The sequence below is a fragment of the Eulemur rufifrons genome, chromosome 25 (genome assembly GCF_041146395.1).
Source record: "Eulemur rufifrons isolate Redbay chromosome 25, OSU_ERuf_1, whole genome shotgun sequence".
Lineage (NCBI taxonomy): Eukaryota > Metazoa > Chordata > Mammalia > Primates > Lemuridae > Eulemur > Eulemur rufifrons.
Genome location: NC_091007.1, coordinates 22,011,499 through 22,038,890, shown reverse-complemented (window position 1 = coordinate 22,038,890; position 27,392 = coordinate 22,011,499). Strand labels below are relative to the sequence as shown.

General features: G+C 36.7%; 1 protein-coding gene across 1 annotated transcript in view; it reads left to right on the top strand.

Annotated features, from left to right (window-relative positions):
- KIF5B (kinesin family member 5B) overlaps positions 1-23,503 on the top strand; it is a 43,489-nt gene extending 19,986 nt beyond the window's left edge. The window contains exons 11-26 of the mRNA XM_069458618.1: positions 44-192; positions 2,070-2,263; positions 3,065-3,133; positions 5,238-5,444; positions 7,581-7,724; positions 11,833-12,021; positions 12,668-12,785; positions 13,649-13,710; positions 13,808-13,917; positions 14,715-14,816; positions 16,406-16,466; positions 16,576-16,647; positions 16,813-16,917; positions 17,837-18,053; positions 18,569-18,719; positions 20,975-23,503. Coding sequence (XP_069314719.1) covers positions 44-192; positions 2,070-2,263; positions 3,065-3,133; positions 5,238-5,444; positions 7,581-7,724; positions 11,833-12,021; positions 12,668-12,785; positions 13,649-13,710; positions 13,808-13,917; positions 14,715-14,816; positions 16,406-16,466; positions 16,576-16,647; positions 16,813-16,917; positions 17,837-18,053; positions 18,569-18,699 — 1,930 coding nt within the window. The 3' untranslated portion in view covers positions 18,700-18,719; positions 20,975-23,503. The remainder of the gene's footprint in view (positions 1-43; positions 193-2,069; positions 2,264-3,064; positions 3,134-5,237; positions 5,445-7,580; positions 7,725-11,832; positions 12,022-12,667; positions 12,786-13,648; positions 13,711-13,807; positions 13,918-14,714; positions 14,817-16,405; positions 16,467-16,575; positions 16,648-16,812; positions 16,918-17,836; positions 18,054-18,568; positions 18,720-20,974) is intronic.
- Positions 23,504-27,392: the final 3,889 nt, after the last annotated feature.

Genomic DNA, 27,392 nt, shown 5'->3' with positions numbered 1-27,392 from the left:
ATTTTAGTCACATCCTTTTTTCCCCTCCAATTACGTCTCTTAGGGCCAAAACAATTAAGAACACAGTTTGTGTCAATGTAGAGTTAACTGCAGAACAGTGGAAAAAGAAGTATGAGAAAGAAAAAGAAAAGAATAAGATCCTGCGGAACACCATTCAGTGGCTTGAAAATGAACTCAACCGATGGCGTAATGGTAATGACTTAAGAATTTGTCATCTTAGGTTTGTTGGATACAGAGTTGAGCTAATTTTTAAATTTGAGATTTTGACATGATTGTAAATGAAAATAACAGGCCAGGTTGCAGTGGCTCATTCCTATAATCCTAGTACTTTGGGAAGCCAAGGTGGGAGGATTGCTTGAGACCACGAGTTCTAGATTAGTCTGAACAACGTAGTGAGACTCCCATCTCTACAAAAAAATTTTTGAAAGTAGCCTGGTGTGTTGTCCTAGCTGTAGTCCTAGCTACTTGGGAGGCTGAGGTGGGAAAATCTCTTGAGCCCAGAAGTTTGAGGTTATAGTGAGCTATGATTGTGCCACTGCACTCCAACTTGGGTGACAGAGTGAGACCGTGTCTCTGCAAAAAAGGAATGAAAAAGAAAAGAGTGGGTGCGGTGACTCACGCCTGTAATCCCAGCACTCTGGGAGGCTGAGACGGGAGGACTGCTTAAGCTCAGGAGTTTGAGACAGCCCGAGCAAGAATGAGACCCTGTCTCTACAAAAAATAGAAAAAATTAGCTGGGTGTGGTGGTGTGCCCCTGTAGTCCCAGTTGCTCGGGAGGCTGAGGCAGGAGGATCACTTGAGCCCCCAGGGGTTTGAGGTTGCTGTGAGCTAGGCTGATGCCACGGCATTCTAGCCTGGGCAACAGAGTGAGACTCTGTCTCAAAAAAGAAAAGAAAAGAACAAAGCATATCCATTGTTACTTTTTATGCATTTATGCATCATCAAAAATGAATAAAATCTTTTATATTAAATTTTGATTTTACCTGAAATAACAAGTATAGAGGCACAGAGGCCAATTAGGAAGTCACAAGATGGTAGGACGGTAGAATAGGATTCTCTAGCGATCACACCATGCAGAAACATCTATTTGAATAACTAATCCACACAAAAAAATACCATTGGAAGAGCCAGGAAAACCAGGTGAGCAGTCATAGTACCTGGTTGTGGCACAATAATAAGAAAAGGATACGTTGAAGAGGGTAGGAAGGATAGTTTTACGCTACCCACATTACCTCTCTGCCAACCCCAGGCAGCACAGCATGGAGAGAGATATTGTCCACTTTGGTGAAAAAGGGAAGTGAGCACAGGACTTTGCCTTGGAGCCCACCACTGGGCCCACCGCAGTAAAACCCGGCGCCACTGGGAGCCTGCAGTTCCAGGGTTGAGGCCTGCAAGGCAGACTTCATCTTAGACTTCAGTGGCCCTGGACTTCTGGCCTGTTCAGCACTGTACCACTGCAGTGGCCCTGGGCTTCAGAACCATACCAGATGGGCTGCCTAGAATCTCTGGATGGGCTGACTGCTGAAGGGCTTCTTCAGACAAAGCCAGTCTGTGAAGACTGGAATAAGTACTTAGGTCTTGAGATGTGCAGACATCCACACAAGCCACGATGATAAAGAACAGTCAGGGAAGCATGACATCACCAAAGGGATAAAATAAAGTGCCAGCATGGACTCTAAAGAAACGGACATCTGTGCACTACCTGACAAAGAATATAAAAAGCTTTTAAGGAAGCTCAGTAAACGTCAAGAAGATGCATAGAAACAGTACAATGAAATGAGGAAAACAATAAATGACGAGAGCAAGAAATTTAGCAGAGACATTGAAATTATTTTTAAAAATCAAACAGAAATCCTGGAGCTGAAAAATACAATGAACAAAATGAAAAATATAGTAGAGAGCATCAGCAGCAGAATTGATCAAGTGGAAGAAAGAATCTGTGGACTTGAAGATAGGTTATTTGGAAACATACAATCAGAGAAGAAAAATGAATAAAAGGAAACTGAATAAAATTAAAATTAGTTTAAGTCATGTAGATATCTATTAACCAGTCTATGGTCTTATTTTAGGGGAGAAAGTGCCTATTGATGAACAATTCGACAAAGAGAAAGCCAACTTGGAAGCTTTTACAGTGGATAAAGATATTACTATTACCAATGATAAACCATCAACCACAATTGGAGTTACAGGGAATTTTACTGATGCTGAAAAAAGAAAGTGTGAAGAAGAAATTGCTAAATTATACAAACAACTTGATGACAAGGTAGGTATTGTTTGTTTTAGATCTGTTTTGAGAATATTATTGATATAGGTGCTTTTTTCTAAATAATTTCAATAGTGTGGGTACTATGGTTATACATCTTTGATTTCTGTTAACCTTTTAAAAAATCACTGTGTTAACAAAAAATGTAAAATAACTTCAGTTTCTGTGTGGACACTGTGTATGAGGGCATATCCTTTTATTCCCTCTTTTTTAAGCTAATAGAACTTTCTAAAGAAAATTTGGCATTAAAGAGCCTTAATGATATGACCTCCTAAAATCAGGGATCCGAGGACCCTCTCAAAAGATGAGGAGACAAAAGACTAGGGGAACACAACAGCATGGAAATCATACGCTGCTTTGCTCTTGTCAGTAATGTTAGTAGTGTGGAAAAAATTATAAACGGAAGGCAGGGACAAGAGCAATAAAGAGACTAGAGAAAAATTGTTTTTTTTTTAAGTTGATATTTTTAGTATTTTAAGTGGAGATGGCAGATACTGAGTAGTTACATGACCATTATTTTCAATATTAGCCTTAAACGTGTTCTTTTTTAGCATTTAAAGTATTTAATGAATCGCTTTCATAAACATAAGCCTTGTGTCTTACTGTGTGAAAAATAAGTTACACTTACTGATAATTCCTTCTGTTTTGTCATTTACTTAAGAAAGATTAAAATACCGATGCTGAATTTGGAGAAACGGGTTTGAAATATTTCTGGGGGAGTAGTGGTCTTACAACTTGCATTAGGAAACAATTAGAACCAGGTTGTGGGCTACATTGTTAACTGGGTATTAAAAATTCTAGGATGAAGAAATTAACCAGCAGAGTCAACTGGTAGAAAAACTGAAGACACAAATGTTGGATCAGGAAGAGGTGAGTTAAATAGCTTTCATATTGCTTTTGGAAAAGCTTTATAGTTTATGATTTAAACATAAACGATGAAGGAATCTATAATGCTCAGAATATGCTAATGATATATGTAAAAATTTTTTAAATATCTTCCTGCTTTATTGTGGATATTCTATGAGATCTACTGGATTGAAGCAAAGATTGTTTCTTTTTTATTTTTTTGAGACAGGGTCTTTGTCATTCAAGCTGGAATGCAGTGGCGCTAACGTAGCTCACTGCAGCCTTGAACTCCTGAGCTCAAGCCTGCCTCAGCCTCCCTAGTAGCTGGGAGTACTATGGGTGTCACGCACCACCATGCCTGGCTATGTTTTTGTTTTTTTTTAAGAGACGGTGTCTCACTGTGTTGCCCAGGCTGGTCTTAAACTCCTGGCCTCAAGTGATCCTCCTACCTTGGCCTCCCAAAGTGCTGGGATTATAGGTGTGAGCCATCATGCCTGGCCCCTGGTTGTTTCTTTTTGAAGTTTGAGTTCCTTCTAATCTGAAGGGGAGAAAAACTTTTAATTTTTATTTACTTACTTCAAAGTACAATACTGTATATCACCTTATTCTCCCCTAAACATTTTTTATTGATCTGTGGGCTGAAGCAATCTTAGATTCTCCCTCCCTCAATGAAAAGTATTTACATATGGATATGAGGGAAGAAATATGAAAATGTAAGTTTTTGTGTTTGCTTAAACCCAAGATGTAGGTCTAAAGGATTATAAAGAAAGAAGATACTGGTTTCTAAATCCCATTGACTTTGTCTTTAATAGTTGTATAATTTCGGGTATGACTTTTTATGGGAATGAGAATTTCTTCTTAGTTCTTACACATTTGTCTCCTCCTCACCTACTTCAGACCCTTATTTTTATCTCCCTGGGCACAGCATGGGGATAATCAGTCCTTTGTTTAAGGTTTTTTGGGGGGTGGGGGAGTGGAGACAAAGACTGTAAAGCTTTAATAGGAAAGAGTTACTATCAGTGAAATTAATCCTGATAAGATTATCTTTATACTTATGTCAGCAATAGCATTGTTTTTCAGAGGGGCACCATTGACATTTTGGGTTGGATAATTATGTTCTGTCCTGTGCGCTATAGAACCTTTAGCATCCCTGGCCCCTACTCCTAAATGCTGTTAGCATCCCACCCCATTTGTAACTCTCACTCCCATTTCCAAATATCCCTATTGAAGAGACACTGGCCTGGCTGATTGCACTGTCCTCCTAATCAGTCTCTTGGCTTCCCTCCAGTTCAGATTTTGCGTTTTTTCTGAGTCATAGCACAGATGCCGTCACTTCTTGCCATAGCAGATCTAAACTTGTAAGCAGCTCTTCTACACATCTAATTTCATGGTTCTGTACACACCATTCATGGGCCTAGAATGCCATGTTCTTCTATTACATTAGTTTACACATGACTAAAATCTATCCTGAACAACTTCTCCATGAATATTCTCCAGAAATATCCTCCTTTCTTATACTACTAAGCAATTTGTCTCATCCCTCTTTTGTGGCTCTTACGTTCCATTTTGTATTGCACTTACTTACGTACCTGTCTTCTCTTTGACTTCGGTTCCTTGAACACAAAGTCTTAACTGGGCGCGGCGCGTCACACCTGTAATCCTAGCACTCTGGGACACTGAGGTGGGAGGATCATGTGAAGTCAGGAGTTCGAGACCAGCTGGAGCAAGATTGGGACCCTGTCTGTACACAAAAATAGAAAAATTAGCTGGGTGTGGTGGTGCACGCCTATATCTACTTGGGAGGCTGAGGCAGAAGGATTACTGGAGCCCAGGAGTTTGAGGTTGCAGTGAGCTATGATTATGACACTGTACTCTAGCTGGGGTGAGAGTAAGACTCTGTCTTCAAAAAAAAAAAGCAAAGTCTTTGACTTCGTTACTGTCTTTCAGCATCCAGCACTGTGCCTGCATATAGTAGGCATTCAGTAAATCTGTTGAGTAAATGTTGCCACGCTTAATGGGATCCACATTTCACTCCCTTTGTGCTTAGCAAATGGTGAAACTCCATTGATGATTTTTAAAAACCTGTATACTTTTGATGAAAATAAACATTTTATACTCTTTCTTACAGCTTCTGGCATCTACCAGAAGGGATCAAGACAATATGCAAGCTGAGCTGAATCGCCTTCAAGCAGAAAATGATGCCTCTAAAGAAGAAGTAAAAGAAGTTTTACAGGCCTTAGAGGAACTTGCTGTAAATTATGATCAGAAGTCTCAGGAAGTTGAAGATAAAACTAAGGAGTATGAATTGCTTAGTGATGAACTGAATCAGAAATCGGTAGGATATAGTTTTGTTTTCTTTTTAATACTTTAGTACAAGTATTCTTAATTTAAAAATTACTTGTTACTTCTTTCTGTATAAGCCCAAGATTGATAGTATTAATTCTCCAGGGACTAGGATCTCAATTTCCATTCCTTCTATATGTGAATGAAGCCTTAGAGGTGAAGGAAGACAAGTTATCTTTTTAGTTCCTAAAGATCCATTAATGATCTAATTTAAATGCTATTTTAAAAGATGTTGCCATTCCTGATGTTAAAGGAAAAATAATTAAAAGTTACCTGTGGTTGCTCAGTAAAGCTGAGTTGGATCATCTCTAGTTAGATGATTTTTCAAACTATAAATTAATAAACATGAACCTAAAAATAAAAATGTTGTTTGACCAACTACATGAATTATTTGGAGTAGCCATAAGGATGTATAACTTTATATACTTTGTGTTTTGTTTACTGTTTATTCCCACCACCTGGAACAGTGCCTTCCTGGCAAAACGTGGTAGGGTCTTCCTTGTGGTTCCCCACTAGATGGGGATTTTACTTTATATCGTTGCTGTAGGACAGGGATTGTAAACCAACAGTCATGCCAGAGATAGTATAGAGCTACGATTGTTTCAACACTGTCATTTTATTTATTTGTTTATTTATTTGAGGCAGAGTCCCTCTCTGTCACGCTGGCTAGAGTGCCGTGGCATCAGCCTAGCTCACAGCAACCTCAGACTACTAGGCTCAAGCCATCCTCCTGCCTCAGCCTCCCAAGTAGCTGGGACTACAGGCGTGCGCCACCATGCCCTGCTAATTTTTCTATTTTTTGTAGAGACAGGGTCTCACTCTTGCTCAGGCTGGTCTTGAACTCCTGGCCTCAAGCGATCCTCCCACTTTGGCCTCCCAGAGTGCTAGGATTATAGGCATGAACCATCTTGCCCAGCTGATTTCAGTCTTCAAGATAGTTAACATTTGTTATCTCAGTTGTGGAGCTGAAATTTATCAGCATTACATTGGTAATAGGAGTTAGAAACCCCTAGTGTTTAGCATCTTTTCATATGCTTAAACAGTGTTGCTATTCATTTCTTAGAGAAAATATGTGGTAATTTAAACACTTATGGTAGAAAGATGCTACATTATTAGACTTGCAAGATAATTGGTATCATATCGTAGATTAACCTGGGTGAACATATACTCTACTGATACTCAGAAACTGAAGGAAATGACCAACCACCAGAAGAAAGAGTAGTTGAATGATGGCACCGTTACTAAAGATAATGACTAAAAGTCAATAAGTTGCATTAAAAATGCACTACAGGTTGAGTATCCCTTATACTCAACTTCTGGTCCCAGGCATTTCAGATTTTGGAATATTTGCATTATACTTAATGCTTGAGTATTTCTAATCCGAAATCTGAAACGCTTTAATGAGCATTTTCTTTGAGCATCATGTAAACACTCAAAAAGTTCCAGATTTTGGAGGATTTTGGATTAAGGATGCTCAACCTGTGTCTGATCCAAGATTCAACGAATAGTTTTAAAAGTGGCCAGATTGGGTTTGACTTTTCAAAATTTGGTGACTTTATAGCGAGTAAACCAGCTATTATTTTAAACTTATAATTATAATAATTAAACCCAGATGGTAATATTACTTTTATCATCAGCTCCTGGATAATTGCTTGTACCATAGTATGAAAAACAGTGATAATTATCATCAAGTAGATTTTCAGTAAGTATAGAAAGTAGATGAAGAAAGCATGTAACCATCTAGAAACTGTCAGTTCCATTCTAACATGAATTATCTCAGACTCAGCTTTCAAAGATAAGTGATAATATAGTAATAAATGATAAATTTAATTAATTTTGAAGTTTCCCATTTCTAGGCAGAAACATTATTCAGTCTCAAAAATTTAGTGGAATAATACAAGCTGCCTGCTCTTAATGGAATACAGCCATAGCTGATGAGGTCTAAAATATTTTTTAAGTTTGAGCTGGGAGCTAGTCCAGAACTCAGTAGATAATTCAAGAAAATGAAAGCAGGAAATATCATGGTTTTGTGTGGGCTAGGTAAAAAACTTGAAATGCCTATGAATATTTGAATTGAGTTTTTATTTAGTAGATTTAACTATATACTTCTTGTTTTGGGTTATGTTAGGCAACTTTAGCAAGTATAGATGCCGAGCTTCAGAAACTTAAGGAAATGACCAACCACCAGAAAAAACGAGCAGCTGAGATGATGGCATCTTTATTAAAAGACCTCGCAGAAATAGGAATTGCTGTGGGAAATAATGATGTAAAGGTAAATATAATAAGATATTAAGTATAATTGTCTGTATGCAGCTTGCACTTTTGTTTGCTACTTATTTTTTTTCAAAGTTCGTCATACCAGTTACCTCAGCTTCACAACAGCCGTGTGTGGTAGATGATATTAACTCCATTTTGAATAGATGAGGGGGGAGGGTGAGAATAAGGAGCACCAATATAGACGTATTCAGTAAGTAGCATTTATTGAAACTTTTTTTGATTTTTTACAATGTAAAGATTTCACACTTAGAAATTATCTTAATAAATTACCATACATGAAAGTATGTGATTGTACCAACAGTGAAGATTAGCTCAGCAAGTAAACTCATAAATGATTTAGCCTGTTGTTGCTTTAAATGTTAAATAAAGGTAACAGATGAGCACTACTTAATTCCTTTTTTAATTTTGCATGAAAAATTTCAAACATACAATATTAGAGAGAATAATGAACTCCAGAGTTATCAGTTATCAAAATATTGCCATACTTACTTTATTTTGTGCCTTTTTCTTATGATAATCTTTTTAAGGACACTATATTGATCATATTAACATTAGGTATGTGACCTGGGAGACTTAGAAATTCAGACCAAAAAACAAACTGAGATTCTTAACTGCAGAAACATCACATATACAGGAAAGATTCCTATGTTGCATTAGCTGTTTGTTTGGACTTTACCTTTTGATATAAGCCTAATTATAGTAACAGAGAAGAAACTTACACTTGGGTTTACAGTGAAAGCCTGCTGAGAAGCCCAGTTTAACAAGGGTTGGAAATGAAATAAAAGTTTTCAATATTGAGCACACATTCCTTCTGTCTGGTGTGTTGTTGAAAGTTGCTGTTTGTTGGTGGAGGCAAGGATTCTTGTTCCTCTTCTCATATGTCATTTCCTTATGTTGACTCACCTCATTGAAACAAAGGAAAAGTGTTATTTTTAAATACCAGGTGACTTGACTTTCCGTCTTACACCATCTGTCTGAACGTTGTGCCCCATCCTGTTTGTTGTGGTGAGGTAACGTGAGATGCAGAGATGTGGGGGTCTTCTAGGATGGGAAAGGAGATTTATTTCATATCGCTGAACACTAGAAAGGTATTGTTCAAAATTAGCTGTATAGATTTTTCAACTTTTTTAAGAAAAACCTTTCCCTTTCATTTTCTTTTTTTGAGACAAGAGTCTTCTCTGTTGCCCGGGCTAGACTGCCGTGGCATCAGCCTAGCTCACAGCAACCTCAGACTCCTGGGCTCAAGCGATCCTCCTGCCTCAGCCTCCCGAGTAGCTGGGACTACAGGCATGCACCACCACGCCCGGCTAATTTTTCTATATATTTTTAGTTGTCCATATAATTTCTTTCTATTTCGAACTCCTGATCTCAAACGATCTGCCTGCCTTGGCCTCCCAGAGTGCTAGGATTACAGGCGCGAGCCACCGCGCCCGGCCTTCATTTTCAAATAATCATAATTTAAGTGAAAAGTGGTAAAGATGGAGAAAATAAAGAGTGGAAATGGCTAATGGTTAGTGGCAGAGCCAGACATAGAATACAGGTTCCCAGACTCCTAGACTGCTTTTTTCAATATATCATTATAACATTTTGAAAATAAGTCAGCCTTGCAAATAGGTAATTTAAAAAAACAAAAAGATCCTTGGTATTTTTGTCATTTACACATAATTCTTTTCATCAGTAAGCACTGTTTGAGCTCTACTTCTTTTTATTTTTACATTACAGTTCATTCTTTGTGTTTTATACGTGTATAGATTTCTTAAAATGCATAATATTGTAGATTCACCATTACAGCATCTTTTAGAGTAGTTTCACCACCCTAACATATTCCCTGTACTTTATCTATTTATCCCTACTCTGTGAACCTCCGGCAGCTGCAGTTTTTACTACTATCTCTATAGATTCACTTTTTCCAAAATTTTATATAGTTGGAATCATACAAATATGTAGCCTTTTTAGACTAGCTTCTTTCACTTAACAATATACATTTAAGGTTCTTCGATGTCTTTTTGTGGCTTGATAGTTCATTTCTTTTATCACTAAATGATACTCTGTTGTATGAATGTGTACCACACTTCATTTTATCCTTTCACCTACTTGATTACTTCCAGTTTTTGACAATTTTGAATAAAGCTCCTATAAACATTCATGTGTAATTTTTTCAGTGGACATAAAGTTTCAATTCAGTTGGGTAAAATACCTAGGAGTGTGATTGCTAGATCCTATGTTAAGACTATGTTAGCTTTGTGAGAGCCTCTCAAGCTGTCTTCCAAAGTAGCAGAAGCATTTTGCATTCCTGTCAGCCATGAATGAGAGTTCTTGTTGCTCTACATCCTTGTCAGCATTTGGTGTTGTCAGTTTTTTATTTTAGCAGCTCCACTACATTAGTAGTGTTATCTCATGTTGAATTTGTGTTTCGGTTGTTTCTTTTCTTCTTGTTAAGTTTTGAGAGTTCTTTGTGTGTTTTGTATGTAAGTCCTTTATCAGGTAGTGTCTTGCAATATTTTTCCCAGTCTGTGGCTTGTTTATCTTTTTATTCTCTTAACAGGGACTTTTGCAAAGCAGAAATTTTTAATTTTAATGAGGTTTGCTTTGCCAATTTTTTTCATTCATGGATTGTGTTTTTGGTATTGTATTTAAAAACTCATCACCAAACCAAGGTCACTTAGATTTTCTCCTATGTTACCTTCTAAAAATTTTTTAGTTTTGCATTTATGTTTGGGTCTGGGATTCATCTTAGAGTTAATATTTCTGAAAGGTGTAAGGTCTGTGTCAGGATTCATTGTTTTGCATGTGGTTGTCCAGTTGTTACAGCACCATTTGTTGAACACTATCCTTTCTCCATTCAGTTGCCTTTTCCCCTTTGTCAGAAATCAATTGACTATATTTATGTAGATCTATTCCTGAGCTCTCTGTTCTGTTGACTTGTCTGTTCTTTTCCAATACTATACAGTCTTGATTATTGTGGCTTTACAATATGTCTTAAAAGTTGTATAGTGTCAGTCCTACAATTTTTTTCTTTAGTATTGTGTTGGCTGTTCAAGGTCTTTTGCCTCTGTGTATAAACTTTAGAATCAGTTTATTGATACACACAAAATAAGTTGCTGCTATCTCGATAGGGATTATATTCTTTCATTAGTGTTTTGGTGTTTCCTCTTATAGATCGTGTACATATTATGTTAGATTTATAAATAAATATGTCTTTTTTTTTTTGGGTGCTAATATAAATGGTACTGTGTTTTTTTGGGCTTTTTGTGGGGCTTTTTTTTGAGACAGAGTCTCGCTCTGTTGCCCAGGTTGGAGTGCAGTGGCACGATCATAGCTCACTGCAACCTTGAACTCCTGGCTTCAAATGATCCTCCCACCTCAGCCCCACAAAGTGCTGGGATTATAGGCGTGAGCCACCGTACTGGGCTGGCACTATGTTTTTAATTTTGAATTCCAATTGTTCGTTGTTGGCATGTAGGAAGTGGTTGGCTTTTGTATATTAATCTTGCACCTTGCAACCTTGTTGTAATGGCTTTATTAGTTCCAGTAGTTTTTTTTAAATAATCATACCATCTGCAAACAAAGACAGTTTTCTTTCTTCCCAAGCTCTGCTTAATTTTGACACTGATTATTGTATTGGAATTTTGTAATGAAACCTATGAAAGTTAAGGCATGTACAGTGACCATAGTTCCTCTTGTTTGAACTTAAAAATCATTCTTTCCCTGCCACATAAACATCCTTTTACTTGTTAAGTTTTAAACTGAGCTTCTACACAATTAATAATGAATTTACTGAAGGGGTCTTGTAAGGAAGAAGTATAAAAATTGAAAGAGGCAGAATTCATCGGTTTGTTTTTGTTTTTTTAGGTTTACATTTATTTTCCTTATAGGCATATATTAACATTTTATGGTTTAAAAAGTGGGGAATGCAAAAAGTAAGCTCTATTTATTTATCCGTTGTTGAAAAGAGTAATAAAAGAAAGACTAAATTCCAGACTTCCTATGGATTTTGAGCCATATTAAAATATATTTTATTTTGTTATAAGATTTTAAAGTCTAATTGGAAAACACTCTGAACATTTTGGGCTCTAATTTTTTATTTCACTTTTTTCTCACAGCAACCTGAGGGAACTGGCATGATAGATGAGGAGTTCACTGTTGCAAGGCTCTACATTAGCAAAATGAAGTCAGAAGTAAAGACAATGGTGAAACGTTGCAAACAGTTAGAAAGTACACAAACTGAGAGCAACAAAAAAATGGAAGAAAATGAAAAGGAGTTAGCAGCATGTCAGCTTCGTATCTCTCAAGTATGTTACATTACAAAGTTCCTTCGTTTTTTCAGCCATCCACATACAAATTTTATTTATTATAAAAGTTTTCATAAAAATGAGCTTCTGTAGGTTATTTTGAGTAACAAAATAAAAAGGCTGATTTAGTCAGTTGCCTTTCCTTATCTAGCTACAGTATAATAACTTGGATGATTTAACTGGGTTATCCTTGCTAACGTGTATACGGGTTACATACAGAAATTTACTAGAAAGATGTGAGTGATGCTGCCCATTGACAATTCTAGAAGAATTCCAGAATGGGCCACACTGCAGGGGACCAGTTTTCTGGCTTTCACAAATGAACTAATGGGGCCATTCATCAAGATAGGAATTTCACAGGGAAGGGAGGGTTACATTGGTTGAAGATAACTGTAAGAATATTATTTCATATTTCAGTCTTCAGTGCTTTAGTTTGCAAGTGGTATAAGCTATACAGATGGCCATTTAATTGATTAAATTCTTTAACATTTTAAATCTGGCTCCTGAACATTTTAGATTTAAATATCTTCAAGTTTATCATATAGTTAGATATATCAGTAAAACTTGCTAACTTTCAAATATTCTTAACAAAATAATGTGCATGAGATATTTTTTCCATTTCATATAAGTATATTTTTTCCAAAAGCATGAAGCCAAAATCAAGTCATTGACTGAATACCTTCAGAATGTGGAGCAAAAGAAAAGACAGCTGGAGGAATCTGTCGATTCCCTCAGTGAAGAACTAGTCCAGCTTCGAGCACAAGGTATTAGCTTCCAACTATTTACTATATGTTAATTCTTTATTTTAATGTAATTATGGTAAGCTTACATTCACATTGATGGAGAATAGTGGGAATATGGATAACTTGGAATGGTAAACAAATCATACATTTTAATGTTGCTTTAGAACATATTGTTTCAGATTGTGTTTGAATGTGAAAATGGCCAATCTGGGAATTTCCCACAGTTAGGAAGGGAGCTGTTTGTGTAAATCTTTTTTTTTTTTTGCTTTGTTACCCGGGCTAGAGTGAGTGCCGTGGTGTCAGCCTAGCTCACAGCAACCTCAAATTCCTGGGCTTAAGTAATCCTACTGCCTCAGCCTCCCGAGTAGCTGGGACTACAGGCATGCGCCACCATGCCCGGCTAATTTTTTCTATATATATTTTAGTTGGCCAGATAATTTCTTTCTATTTTTAGTAGAGATGGGGTCTCGCTCTTGCTCAGGCTGGTCTCGAACTCCTGACCTCGAGCGATCCACCCGCCTCGGCCTCCCAGAGTGCTAGGATTACAGGCGTGAGCCACCGCGCCCGGCCTGTTTGTGTAAATCTTAACATGGGACTTAGAAGCTACCTTCTTTCCCTACCATGCCTTTATCCCATCTGTTCTGGGATTAGGCAAAGAAAATACATAAAAGAATCCATAATATCAACACAAGGGATATAACTAAGTATGCTAGTCACCATGTCATTGAGCTAAGAGAGAGAGCAAGATTTACTTTTTGACATTTGGATAATTTAAAGTCAAGTAGTGCTAAGGACCATACTTCATAAAATTCTTTTGCTCCTTGGTTACGTGAGGAAACTTAAGACTTATTTCACTCTTCTGTTTTCTCTCCTTACCCAAACAGAGAAAATGCATGAAATGGAAAAGGAACACTTAAATAAGGTTCAGACTGCAAATGAAGTTAAGGCAAGTATGATGTTGCATTGGACTCGAATGACTTTAGTCCATTGTTGTTAATTTTATTAGTCTGGCTTTAATATCCTTTTCCCCCTCAAAATTTTAGCAAGCTGTTGAGCAACAGATCCAGAGCCACAGAGAAACTCACCAAAAACAAATCAGTAGTTTGAGAGATGAAGTAGAGGCAAAAGAAAAACTTATTACTGATCTTCAAGAGTAAGTATTACACTTTTCTTTTAGATGTTAGAAATAGAGAAAGATGGACTATTTAGACAGGAGGAAATAATAGGTTACTGATGGACAGTATGTCCTTATGAGAAACCTGTAGTTTTCATTGAAATTATAATTTTTAACTTGGAAATAAAGTATTTTATCATTTATGAATAAAACTTAGAAGTTCATGTCAAATTTTTGAATATTTTTCTTAGGTCTTTTGACCTAAATATTCACTAAAAAGAAAAAAAAAAAAACACAACTTATTATTGTAAATAGATAGCGCAGTCTCCTCCAAATCTTTTAAGTAAAAGTTTCTTAACTGAGAAGAATTTTATTCAAAATTGTGGGTTTTAAAAGCTTTTTTCCCAATGGAAGTTGTCATGTTAATTTATCTAGAAGACATTTTTCTTACTTCTGCAGTCATGTGCACAAACATAGAATTCATAGATACTGGAGCCTGCGACAATTTGAGTAGGAACCAGAGGAGAGTAACAAAACAACAAAAATGATGACGTTTGGGTCATGGTCTTATTACTACCTAATAGAAGTAGGAATAAGGGTTCAGGAAGGTAAGAGACATAGAATAAAATCATGATTTCAAACCAAAATATGAAAAATACTATATGGCTGAAAGTAATCAGGCCCTTCCCATTCTTTTCCCGCGGGGCACAGGATAACAAAGGAGGCCCTGGGTATTTGAAAGATGACATTATAGAATTTAAGAGTTTGAAGCATTTTAACAACAAAATTCAGAAAACTATGATGTTGATAATGTGTTACGATTTTTTCTCTTTCAGCCAAAACCAGAAAATGATGTTAGAGCAGGAACGTCTAAGAGTAGAACATGAGAAGTTGAAAGCTACAGATCAGGAAAAGAGTAGAAAACTGCATGAACTTACGTGAGTAATTGTTGTGATGAAAGTTTAAAAATAAAAACTAAATTAGAGGATTGCAGGCATTAGCCTTGGATATATCCAGTGGGTACATTTTTAACTTTGTATGAGCTAAAGCAGCGGTCCCCAGCCTTTTTGGCACCAGGGATGGGTTTCATTGAAGACAATTTCCCACTGACTAGGGGTGGGGCTCATGTGGTGATGCGAGCGATGGGGGATGGCCGTGTAGATGAAGCTTCGCTCGTTTGCCTGCTGCTCGCCTGCTGTCTGGCCCCAGGTTCCCAAGTTTCATGGAAGACAATTTTTCCACACATAGGGGCAGGGAGCTCTGCAGCCTGGTCCCTAACAGGCCGCGACTAGTACCCGGGGTTGGGGACTTCAGGGCTAAAGGGTGTTTTTCTTAAATCTTCTGAGTTTGATTTGTATCTAAAAACTTGAAATATATGCTTGTATTTTAGTGAAAGCAAGGTCTTATATTTCATTGGCTGTCAAGATTTAAATTCCCATCTTGTCAGCCTACTTGTTGTTTTACCATATTACTTTAAAAATCAGCCTAAAACATGACATTAAATAATTTAGAAGATTTTCAGGATCTATCACAAAAACTGAATTTTTGTCAAATTTGATCTTGCATAAAAGAACATTATTGTTTTAGCCTTTGCCTTTTTGAACAGAGGGTTTCACTGTTTACTCATTCTCATTTACTGAGTCAGTACTTGGTTTTCTAGAATGAGTAGATAGAATACTCATGATTATAATTTTTCACATCCCCTGAATTTGTGAGACAATTTGCAAATGAACTGCTATTATTGGGATGGTTAGACCAGCAGGGCCAGTTCAGAGTTGATGTTATAAAGCTTATGCTGAATTGCAGCCATAATTTTGTATAGAATAATTTTAGTGTAAAATATTTTCATCTTTGACAATTTGTAATCTCTGTAATCCTCAGTTAATCGGTATCATTTTGGCCAGGTGTGGTGGCTCACGCCTGTAATCCCAGCACTTTGGGAGGCCGAAACGGGAGGATTGCTTGAGGTCAGGAGTTTGAGACCAGCCTGAGCAAAGAGCGAGACCCAGTCTCTTTTTAGCCGGCCATGGTGGCACATGCATGTAGTCCCAGCTACTCGGGATGCTGAGGCAGGAGGATCACTTGAGCCCAGGACTTTGAGGTTGCTGTGAGCTAGGCTGACACCACGGCACTCTAGCCTAGGTGACAGAGTGAGACTTCATCTCAAAAAAAAAAAAAAAAAAAAAAAATCAGTATCATTTTGTATAAATAGCAATAGATACATATGTGGCATATTTTAAAATATAAATTGGAACCATTTCTTAATATTTGAATTGTGCCACATTTTATTTCATCTCTTCCTTCCTGTGAAGTGGGGATTTTTTGGTAATAAACTAGATTTAGAAGGAGATTACAGGGCATAAAAATTCCTTGAAAGGCAAACAGGTAAACTATTTTAAAATAAGCATCTTTCATTTATTTAAATTATTGATCCTTTCAGATAAAGTATTCAACTCCTGTGCTAAATAAAACCAGAATTTTATGGGATCAAAGTTGAAAATATGTGTGTATATTCTTCCATTGATAGGGTCATGCAAGATAGACGAGAACAAGCAAGACAAGACCTGAAGGGTTTGGAAGAGACAGTGGTAAGAAAAACATGAAAATAAATAGGATGGGGAGTATTTTGTGGGTTTCTTCCACTCTGTCCTAAATTTGAAGTCTGAATTCCAAAAATATTGCTGTTCTTAATTCAAGGCAAAAGAACTTCAGACTTTACACAACTTGCGCAAGCTCTTTGTTCAGGACCTGGCTACCAGAGTTAAAAAGGTAATATAAGTATACTGAGGTGTGGGTATTTGTATAAATGGCACTTCCTGCATGTAATTCTTTGTTTTCATAAATGAAGTAATTTTACATTGTCATGTCAATTTTTGTATAGATCCTTTTTGATCTTTAAATTTTTTACAGTATTCATCAACCTTCTTTTCTCAGAGTGCCGAGATTGATTCTGATGATACTGGAGGCAGTGCTGCTCAGAAGCAAAAAATCTCCTTTCTTGAAAATAATCTTGAACAACTCACTAAAGTGCACAAACAGGTAATAAAGAGTGTATTTTGTGATAGCTGCAACATTGTAAGAATCAAAAATTGAATGGCAAGTATTTTAATCTTTCAGAGTTCTAAGGAATTTTTATACCTGAATCTATTTCAATATTTTATCAAGCAATAACATACAAATAGCACTAGTTACTTTTAGAGGAGTTAATATTTTTAACAACCTTATTATCAAAAGGGGCAATAAAAACATGCATTGTTATTTTCTCTTCAGGGTTTTCAGGACTGTCCATTTTCTTGATTTATTCATGGTAATTTTTAAATCTCCAGTAGACAAGTCTTTGCAGTTAAAATACAGTCTTTTTTGGGAAGTCTTTTTACATTTAATGCCCAGTGTATGAAATATATGATGAGGCATTTCATTTTTTCTTTTAAATAATGCTTACTAGGTTTTTTTTTTTTTTGCTTATTCTTTATTACTGCTGGTAAATGATTTAGGTTACTGATAAAAAAGTTTAACACACTTGACTCTTGTATATCTTTGTTAATGTAAACCCATTATTTGCACTAGAGTAAGGTTAAAGACATTTTAGCTCTTCAGCACTTACTGAGGGGCTTGCTAAGTTTGTTTACTTGTGTACTTAGTTTATATAAAGGGATATTCATTCCCTAGATTAGTTATCGTGTCGAAGAAACCTAGCACTATGTTGTAATTTATTGTCTTTGCCTAGCAGGGGAAAGAACAATCCACCTTAACAAATTGAATTATATCTTTATGAGAAATGTGTGTATGAATGATATGGATGGATGGATGTATTTTCAGTGGGTTTCTTCCTAAATTAGCTAAATGAAAAAAAAACTTTTGGTAATGATTCTTTTCTAAAGAGCAAATATGAAATGTTCAGACGTTCTCAAATCCTCTTGTTAAAGCTAGAATCCTTGTTTTCTTTGTGTACCTTTAGTTGGTACGTGATAATGCAGATCTTCGCTGTGAACTTCCTAAATTGGAAAAGCGACTTCGAGCTACAGCTGAGAGAGTGAAAGCTTTGGAGTCAGCACTGAAGGAAGCCAAAGAAAACGCATCTCGTGATCGCAAACGCTATCAGCAAGAAGTTGATCGCATAAAGGAAGCAGTCAGGTCAAAGAATATGGCCAGAAGAGGGCATTCTGCACAGATTGGTTAGTAGAACACATTAAAACCTGTACACCTTGCTCAGCTTGAATGCTTTCCTTTAGTTGAAAACATTATCTGAGTTTTATAATGTGTTGTCAGGGTGTGTCTGTCTTTACTTCTAACTTACCCAAGAGTGGCACTGTTGGGAAGGAAAAGAGAAATTGAGAAATAACCACATTAACAGAACAAGAAGATAAATAAGAACTGGAGACATAAACAAGAATGGTCAGGGATAGTAGAAACTGTAGAGCAATATTGTTAAAGCAAAGGAAAGAATTGCAAGAAAGTAAGTCATCAGCAATTATTTTATGTTTCAGAATAATCACTGGGGCAGGAAGATTTTTAAGACGCTAAGGATTGTATAGGTCCTAGAGAAAGGGGGGATGTAACTGAAAAGAAAAAGAGAGAAACAAACCATCGGGAATTTGGAGTGACTAAAGAGAAGAGACCTAGACTGTCATTCATTACAGTCTCACGTGTTAAGCTTTATTCTAAAGTCAGCCTTTGTCTTTCATACTAGCTAAACCTATTCGTCCTGGGCAACATCCAGCAGCTTCTCCAACTCATCCAAGTGCAATTCGTGGAGGAGGTGCATTTGTTCAGAACAGCCAGCCAGTGGCAGTGCGAGGTGGAGGAGGCAAACAAGCGTAAATACTTACATACACCCACAGGTTTGTCATTTGTATCTGGCTTTTCATAGGTATATGTAGAAAAGTTGAGCCATTGATCATTAAATAGGTTTTTGGACTGTTTTGATTCTCACATTGGTGTCATAAGTTTTTTAAAATATAAGTGATTATGAAAGTAACTTAGAGCCAGGCACAGTGGCTCACGCCTGTAATCCTAGCACTCTGGGAGGCCAAGGTAGGAGAATTGCTTGTGGTCAGGAGTTCAAGACCAGCCTGAGCAAGAGCAGGAGACCTCCGTCTCTACAAAATGTAGAAAAATTTTCTGAGCATGGTGGCACACACCTCTAGTCCCAGCTACTTGGGAGGCTGAGGCAGGGGAATCGCTTGAGCCCAGGAGTTGGAGGTTGCAGTGAACTGTGATGACACCACTGCATTTTAGTGGGGGGACAGAGTGAGACTCTGTGTCAAAAAGAAAAAAAAGTAACTTGACTACTTCTAGTGCTTTTTATAGTTCAGATCATACTACATATTAAAATTTCTGTTACTGTTTATAAACCTAACATTTTGGATCATTTGTAATAGCTTTTGGTGTTCTGTCTAATGGATATACCATGGCTTATAGCCATTCCTTTTTACTGGACATTTAATTACATTAATTTTTCCCATATTTACAGTTTCCATATATGAAATTTGAAATGTGAAACATTTTTTATACTGCCTCACCTTTTAGATTATTTCCAGAAGAGTCCCAGAAATGCAATCATAAGGAGGTGTGAACATTTTTCAGGCTCTTGCTACATATTACCACATTGCTTTCTATAGAAAGACTGCACCAAATTGCATATTAGCCAAAGATACTATTTTGTTATATCTTTGCCAGCATTGAGTGTCAATTTTATGTTTCTAATTTAATTGGCCAGAAATAGCATCTTATTGAGTTATTGAAAATGGATTTTTTAATATTTATTGGCCCACTTATGTTTTATTTTTTTAATGAATTATCTCTCTGTGTCCTCTTTTTACCTATTGTGGGTGATTTTTCTAATGGATTTCTGAGTTTTATTTGTTTATTTTTTAATTATATAAGTAAAATCTCTTCCCTCTAGGGGATAAAAAAATATCACAAAGTAGGCCAGGCACAGTGGTTCACACGTGCAATCCCAATACTTTGGGAGGCCAAGATAGGAGGATCACTTGAGCCCAGGAATGCAAGACCAGCCTGAACAATGTAGTGAGACCCCGTCTCAACAAAAAAAATTTTTTTAAATTAGCCGGGCGTGGTGGCACGCGCCTGTAGTTCCAGCTACTCGGGAGGCTGAGGCAGGAGGATGGCTTCAGCCCAGGAATTTGAGGTTGCTGTGAGCTAGGCTGATGCCACGGCACTCTAGCCTGGGCAACAGAGCGAAACTCTGTCTCAGGACAAAAAAAGATAGCTAAACCAGCTAAACTAGGTTTTCAAGACTTGAAAATTATAATATAAAAGTATAATTGTTTACAAGTTTGTTTCATTGCTGGTCCAAAGGATAGCAGGTCTTATTTTTTAAACTCTTCAATCAATCTTAAACCATAATTGGGAAATACATGATCTGCTTACATGATAAATTGTTGAAAAGTTAAATACTTTACTTTGCAGAGAAATTTTTGTTAAGAAAAACATTTCCAAACACTGGTTTTATTTTTGGAAAGGATGACAATGTGTGAATAATACTGATACCTTTAGTTCCCAGTTCTTCTGACTTGCATAATAGTTTAAACAGGTTGAGTTTTTCTAAATGCATAGGTAAGTAGGCAGGTAATCTAAGGATGGCTCCAGGTAACAGCTACTGGAATTGTTTCTTTCACTGTTTCTTTTGCTATTTATCCCTATTCCTCCGCTGTTTTTCACCTTCCCTTTTGTAACTACTAGTTGCTAGTTAGTTGTCTTTGGTTTAAGAATGTTACTAACCAGTCTGCTGGTTAAAAGATTAGCCTTCTTTTTCTTTTTTAAACAAATATTATGAAAGTATCAGCTCACCCATGGCTTTATTATGGAGAATAAAAACATATTAAGGACTAGCCTCCTAGTCCTTGCTCATAAGTAGTTCTGAGTGGAGGAGGTTAACAAAAGGAGAAGAAATCGAATCATTTAATACTGTGATTTCTTTAATTTTGGGGAAAGTGGTCAGAGCTATTAGCTAGAATGTTTATAAACTATTGGCATATTTTATTTCCTTGTTTTGTTCTTCTTCATGATTACCTCAAACATGAGTTTTGTAAAACTAAACGTATTTTCTCTTTATGTTTTCTCCCATTTTCAGGTGTTGAAAAGGAACTGAAGTATGAAGAGGACATGGTATCAGTCAGTCAGTCAGTGACTAACCTCTACCCCCTTGGAATTGTAGAATTATAACTTTTCTGTTAATGTATAAATTATACCTGGCCTGTACAGCTGTTTCCCGCCCACTCTTCTTGTAAACTCTGCTGCTTCCCAACACAACTAGAGTGCAATTTTGGCATCTTAGGAGGGAAAAATGACAGTTTACAACTGTGGCCCTATTTATTACACGGTTTGTCTTTCTTGTCTTAAATTTAGTCTTTACTGTGCCAAGCTAACCATACCTTATAGGATTGTGCTTTTTGTATTTGTTTTTTTTGTGTTTATTTTTAAATCTCAGTTTAAATTACCTAGCTGCTACTGCTGCTTCTTTTTCTTTTCCTATTAAAATGTCTTCCTTTTTTTTTTTTTTTTTTTTTTTGGATAAATGGAACATTTAGGTTAAATGTCTTAAATTTTACCACTTATAACACTACATGCCCACAAAATATATCAGGTCAGTACTGTATTTTAAAATCCCTTGAAATGATATCAGGGCTAAAATTATTTGTGTCATTTCTGAAGGTTGCTTCTGAAAACTACTGTTTGAGCACTGAAACCTTACAACTGCTTAATTAGGCGTTTGAGACTGAGCGAGGCTACTCAATTGTTATCTCATGAAAAGCCTACTGCTGAGTTGTTTTGAATTGAAATATTTTACAATATCAAAAGCCGATCTCAGTTTAAGAGAGTTTGGAAAAGGAATTGTATTTCTCTTCTTCCTGATTCTGTATTCAACATAGCTTGATGGAATGAAAATACCCTGCTTCATTCTGGGGAGCCTGCCAGCTGGTGTAAGAATTAGACAGATACTCATTTGTCATCTTTAATTAATATAGTGACATGAATTAAGATATTATAGGAATAAACATAATTTTATCTTGTTAGTACTTCATTGGCTGATCTAAATTTATAGCCTATGGAAATTGAGAAAAATGTGAAGAAATAGGGCAGATACATGGTGGATTTTTAAAAAAATACGTAGATAAATTTTGGTCTGAAATCCCTGAGATGTTTTTTACCTGCTACACTAAATCATACACTATAATTTGTTTCTTTAGTCTAAAAATAGCAAATTGTTTGCAAGTTGCTAATCCTCAAATTATTTTGTTGGCTATAGCCCATAATTTTGTAGTCAGTACTAAAAATGTACCTATTTTTGCCACTTTTTCCTCAGATGATTAAACTAAGTCAACAGTTTATTTTAGGAAAGTATAAAAGTAATAGGGAAAGAGATTTCAATATTTGCTTCATCAGTGGTGGGTGGGAGGTGACTGCAACTGTGTTAGCAGAAACACGCAGAGAATGGGGATTTAAGGTGATTCGGTCAGTAGAGAAACTTGGAAAGTTCTGTGTTAAGATCTGGCTGGCAGAATTAACTTTTTGAAGAAGTTTTATACACAGATATTTGTATTATTAAATTTGGAGCCATGGTCAGAAGACTCAGATCATAATTGGCTTATTTTTCTATTTCCTTAACTATCGTAATTTCCACTTTTATAATAATTTTGATTTTAAAAGATAAATTTATTTATTTATTTTTTTAACAGTTGATCTTTGCTGTTATAGTCTGCAACCTCTAAAATGATTGTGTTGCCTTAGGATTGATCAAAAAAACACTCCAAAAATTGAGATGAAACCTTGGTGTGCAGTAAGATACAAATAATGCAGTAAACAAAAAAAGTGCTACAGCCTCTTTATGATGATAGTTTTCTAAATGGAGAAACATTTGGGTGCATTCACATAGACATTTACATTTTGTTTTCACGTGAAAACTTGCTTCTTCGGCAATATTCACAAATGAAGCAAATTTTTTTCTCTTTTGTCTGAATATGTTAGTTTCATTCTTGTAAGCTGTATCATGGGTATTGGTGCTGTGTAACAAACAATGAATTGTAACTAGCATGTGATTCAGAGTATACAATATTAGGTTTTTAAAAATATCTTACTGGTTCTTTTCTATTTATAATTTCAGACTTTCTTAAAGTGTACCAAGAATTTCATATTTGTTTTCAGCGAACTGCTCTTTTTGCTATGGTAGGTCATTAAACACAGCACTTACTCTTACAAATGAAAACATCGGATCGTCTAGAATATTGACCTTACTTCAATTTGCAGTGTTTTTTTGACTGGGTATATTAATGTTCCTCTGAATGGTATTGATAAATGGTTCAGAAGAGAAACTCAATGAAATAAGAGAATAATATTTATTCATGGTGATCAATTAAATTATTTGCCTAACTTAAGAAAACTAACTACTGTGCATAACTCTGGGTTTGTGCTTAATTCAACTCAACTGACGTGAGGTTACAGAAGAGAGTCAGAGCCTACCTGTGGAATATGTTGGTTTATTTTCAGTGCTTGAAGACACATTCAGAGATACTTGGTTTGGGAAGACGCCATATAATTTTAAGTTAACCTGCATGCTGTAAATGTGTTTTATGTTTAAATAAAGAGGAAAAATTTTTTGAAATGTAGTGGCTTTCTTAAAACTTGATGAAGTATAAGGGTGATTTTATATAACTGAGTGGCCTTCTGTTTTGATAGAATAGTGACTAATACGTAATTATATTCATGGATATTGTGTTTTCTAATGTGTTGGCAGGCTTTTGGACAGGAGGTATTAAATATGTAGCCTGAAGAGCTAGAGATGAATTACCAGTCTCACCCATTATTTTTTTTATTTTAAAATATTAATTAAGAAGGTACAAGTGTTTTTGTTACATGGATACCTTGTATAATGATTAAGTCAGGCGTTTTGGTGTGCCCGTCACCAGAATAGTGTTCATTGTACCCAGTGGGTAAGTTTTTATCCCACACCCCCTTCCACTTTGCTCCCGCTCACCTGTTATTTTACTGTAGTATTGTAGTCTGCATTATCTCAATCTGATTATTAACAGTGTAAGAAGAATACTGTCAAAGTTTGTTTTTCAGATACTTCCTCAGATATTGAAAAAAGACTTCCTAAATTCAAGTGGTGATTCATTTCTTTTTTGTTGGGGGTGTTGAGTTATATCTTCTTAAATTATCATGGAAACATTTAATCGTACATAAAAGCGGACAAGACATAATGAAACCCCAAGTAACAGTCCTTCAGTCTCAACCATTATCAATTCATGGCTAATCTAGTTTAATCCATCGTCCACTCATGCCCCCCATATTATTTTGAAACATTCCCACAGAACATATGCTTCTTTTGTAAATATTTCAGTATGTATCTTTAAAAGATAAAATACGTACTTAAAACAGAAGTGCCATTATCACATCAAATAGTTAATTTCATAATAAATTCAAATTTTAGTTCTTATAAGTAATGTTTCATATCAAGATCCAATTAAAGGCCATATATTGCAAAGAGTCCCAATCCATGTTATCTCTGTTCTTTTCTTTGCAATTAATTTATGAAGAAAACAAGTTATTTGCACTGTAGAGTTTCCCACATTTTGCTGATCGCATCCCTTTGGTATCAGCATATTCGTCTGGCTTTTGTGTCTCCTGTAAATTTGTTTTGGATCCACAGACTTAATCAGATTCAGATAATTGTTATGTTTTGTTGGCGGGGGGACAGTATTACCGAGTAGGGGTGGCATTCTTCCGTCAGTGGCACACAAGGTCCACTTGTCTCATTGGGTCATTAGTTGGCATTACTGATGAGTGCCTAGATCCATCAGTTGGGGGTTACACAATGGCAGCATTAATAATTATGTCATCCTCTATTTGTTAGCTGCAATAGAGATTCTTTCCCTCTTCTATTTGGTTACCCAGCGATGTAGTTTGTATAGGAAAGACAGGATAAAAGCTTGACTCTTTCCCCTTTTTTGAAAGTTTGAAAATAATGAGTTACTTCACTATCATCTACGAATGGTGACCAGGTAGTTGTGCATTTCCTTATTGTTTTTTATTACTTGATTATTTTTTAAGTATGCTCTATAAGCCTGCAAATCATTTTCTCTTTTCCTGGAGAAATTTGAATGGAAACAGGGTTTTTCTCCAACTAAAAAGGAAAAAAAAAAAAAAAATCACAGCACATCTAAGGAATGGGACACAAAAGGAATAAAGAAGTTTACGAAGCAAAGAAACCAGTTTGAATTTAGGCACAGGCAGGTAAACATAAGAGGATGGACATGAACATATTATCATAATTGACACGGCCAGAGAAGTTACCATTTCTTGTTATAATCAGGTGTTTGTGCAATAGAGAACTCTTCCAGGGGTTCTCCCACTTTTGAGGCAATGGTCATTAATAACAAAACATCCAAATCGGATTCATCAGAATCCACGTACTGTCTAGTTGCAGAATTCTACAGCTACAGCCAAGAGGAGTTTACATTGCTCTTTGGGCAAAGACCAGGCAGTAACTTTCTTCACTTTGGTTAAAGAGGTAATTATTTTTCATATTAAAATATAATTGGTTAGGGGGAGAAATTTACATAAAGAAGTGGTCGCTGCTGGTACCAATCATACTGAAACTGTTCCAAGAGATAGAGGAAAGAATCCTTCCTAACTCATTCTACAAAGCCAGTATCATGCTGATACCAAAGCCAGGAAAGGACGCAACAAAAAGAAGAAAGCTACAGAGCCAGGCGTGGTGGCTCACACCTGTAAGCCCAGCACTTGGGGAGGCTGAGGCAGGAGGATTGCTTGAGGCCAGGAGTTTGAGACCAGCCTGGGCAACATTGTGAGACCCTGTTTTGACAAAGAAAAGTACAGACCAATCCCTAATGAACATAGATGCAAAAATCCTGAACAGAAATACTAGCAAACTGAATCCAACAGCACATCAAAAAGATAATATATCATGACCAAGTGGATTTTATCCCAGGAACACAAGGGTGGTTCAACTTATGCAAGTCAATAAATGTGATTTACTACATAAGCAGAATTTAAAACATAAAGCTGTATCATCTTTATAGATGCAGAAAATGTATTCGATTAAATCCAGCATCTCTTCATGATAAAAATACCTCAACAAACTAGGCATAAAAGGAATGTTTTCTGCAATTTTCTCTAACTTTCTGCAGTTTGAATATAATATGTCTAGGTATAGGGTTTTTTTTGGTATTCATCCTGCTTAGTGTTCTCTGGGCTTCCTGGATCTATGGTTTGGAATCTGTCAATTTTGGGAAATTCTCAGTTGTTATTGCTTCAAAATATTTTTTTTCCTTTCTCCAATTTTGGATATTCAATCCCATCTTTTTCATTCTTTTTTTTTCCTCTTTGCATTTCAGTTGTGGAAGTTTCTGTTGACATATCTTCAAGCTCACTGATTGTTTTCCTCAGCCTTGTGCACTCTATTGAGCCCATCCAAGGCATTCTTCATTTTTGTTAGTGTTTTTTATTCTAGTACTTCCTTTTGATTCTTCAAGTTTGCACTTCTCTGCTTACATTACCCATCTGTTCTTGCATGTTGTCTACATTTTCCCATTAGAAATCTTAGCATATTAGTCACAGTTATTTTGAATACCTGGTCTGATGATAATTCCAAACTCTGCCACTGTGTGAGTGTGATTCTGATGCTTGTTCTGTCTCTTCAATGTCTTGTGATTTTTTGTTGAAAGCTGGACATAATGTGCTGGGCAAAGGGAACTCAGTTCTGGCTCTAGCAGTGGGCCTATGGGCTCACATCATCTGGGCTTCTGCTCCAGTAAGCTTGGATTCTCTATTCACCTGTCTCCACTTTTGGGGACAGTGGTTTGCCCTGTGACCTCAATTTTCTGATAGACCTAAGAGCTGTTGATTTTCTTTTCAGCTTTTTCTTGTGAGGATGGGAGTGATGACTTCCAAACTCTGTATGTTGGACTGGAAACCAGAAGTCTCCCTTTGCCACTGTTTCTCAGGACTACACTGGAGTGAGGCTGTGGTCCACGTATGGCTTGGATCTACATCCCAGCTCATCCGCGAAAGAAACTTGGGCTTTCTCCTCCAACAGCTCGTCACAATGGCTCCCCACACGCTGGAGGACTGAGAGCAGAGCTGTTGCAGTAGGGGTGGGTGACAGTGGGGACCCGGCAGCCTGCTCTTGCAGCTGGCTTGTGCCCTCTGGGCTTGCCCAAGCTCAGTCCTGGATAGACGACTGACCTTTTCACATGGCAGGTTTGACCTGCCCAGGATGGCAGCTCTGGATGGCAGTTCCGAGTGCACGGTCACTAGGTTCTGTGGGAAAATGTGGACGACAGGTGCTCCATCTCTACCGGGGTCCAGAACTAGAAATTATTTTCCCACAGGCATAGAATTCGCTGCAGATGCCACGGCCTTGCTCCAGAACCTCAGGAGCTCCCGTTGGGATTCACCATAGGGGGTCGTCACAGCCACACTCGGCATCTTTTCCCACCACAATTACTACTGCCTCTAGTGACAGGGCC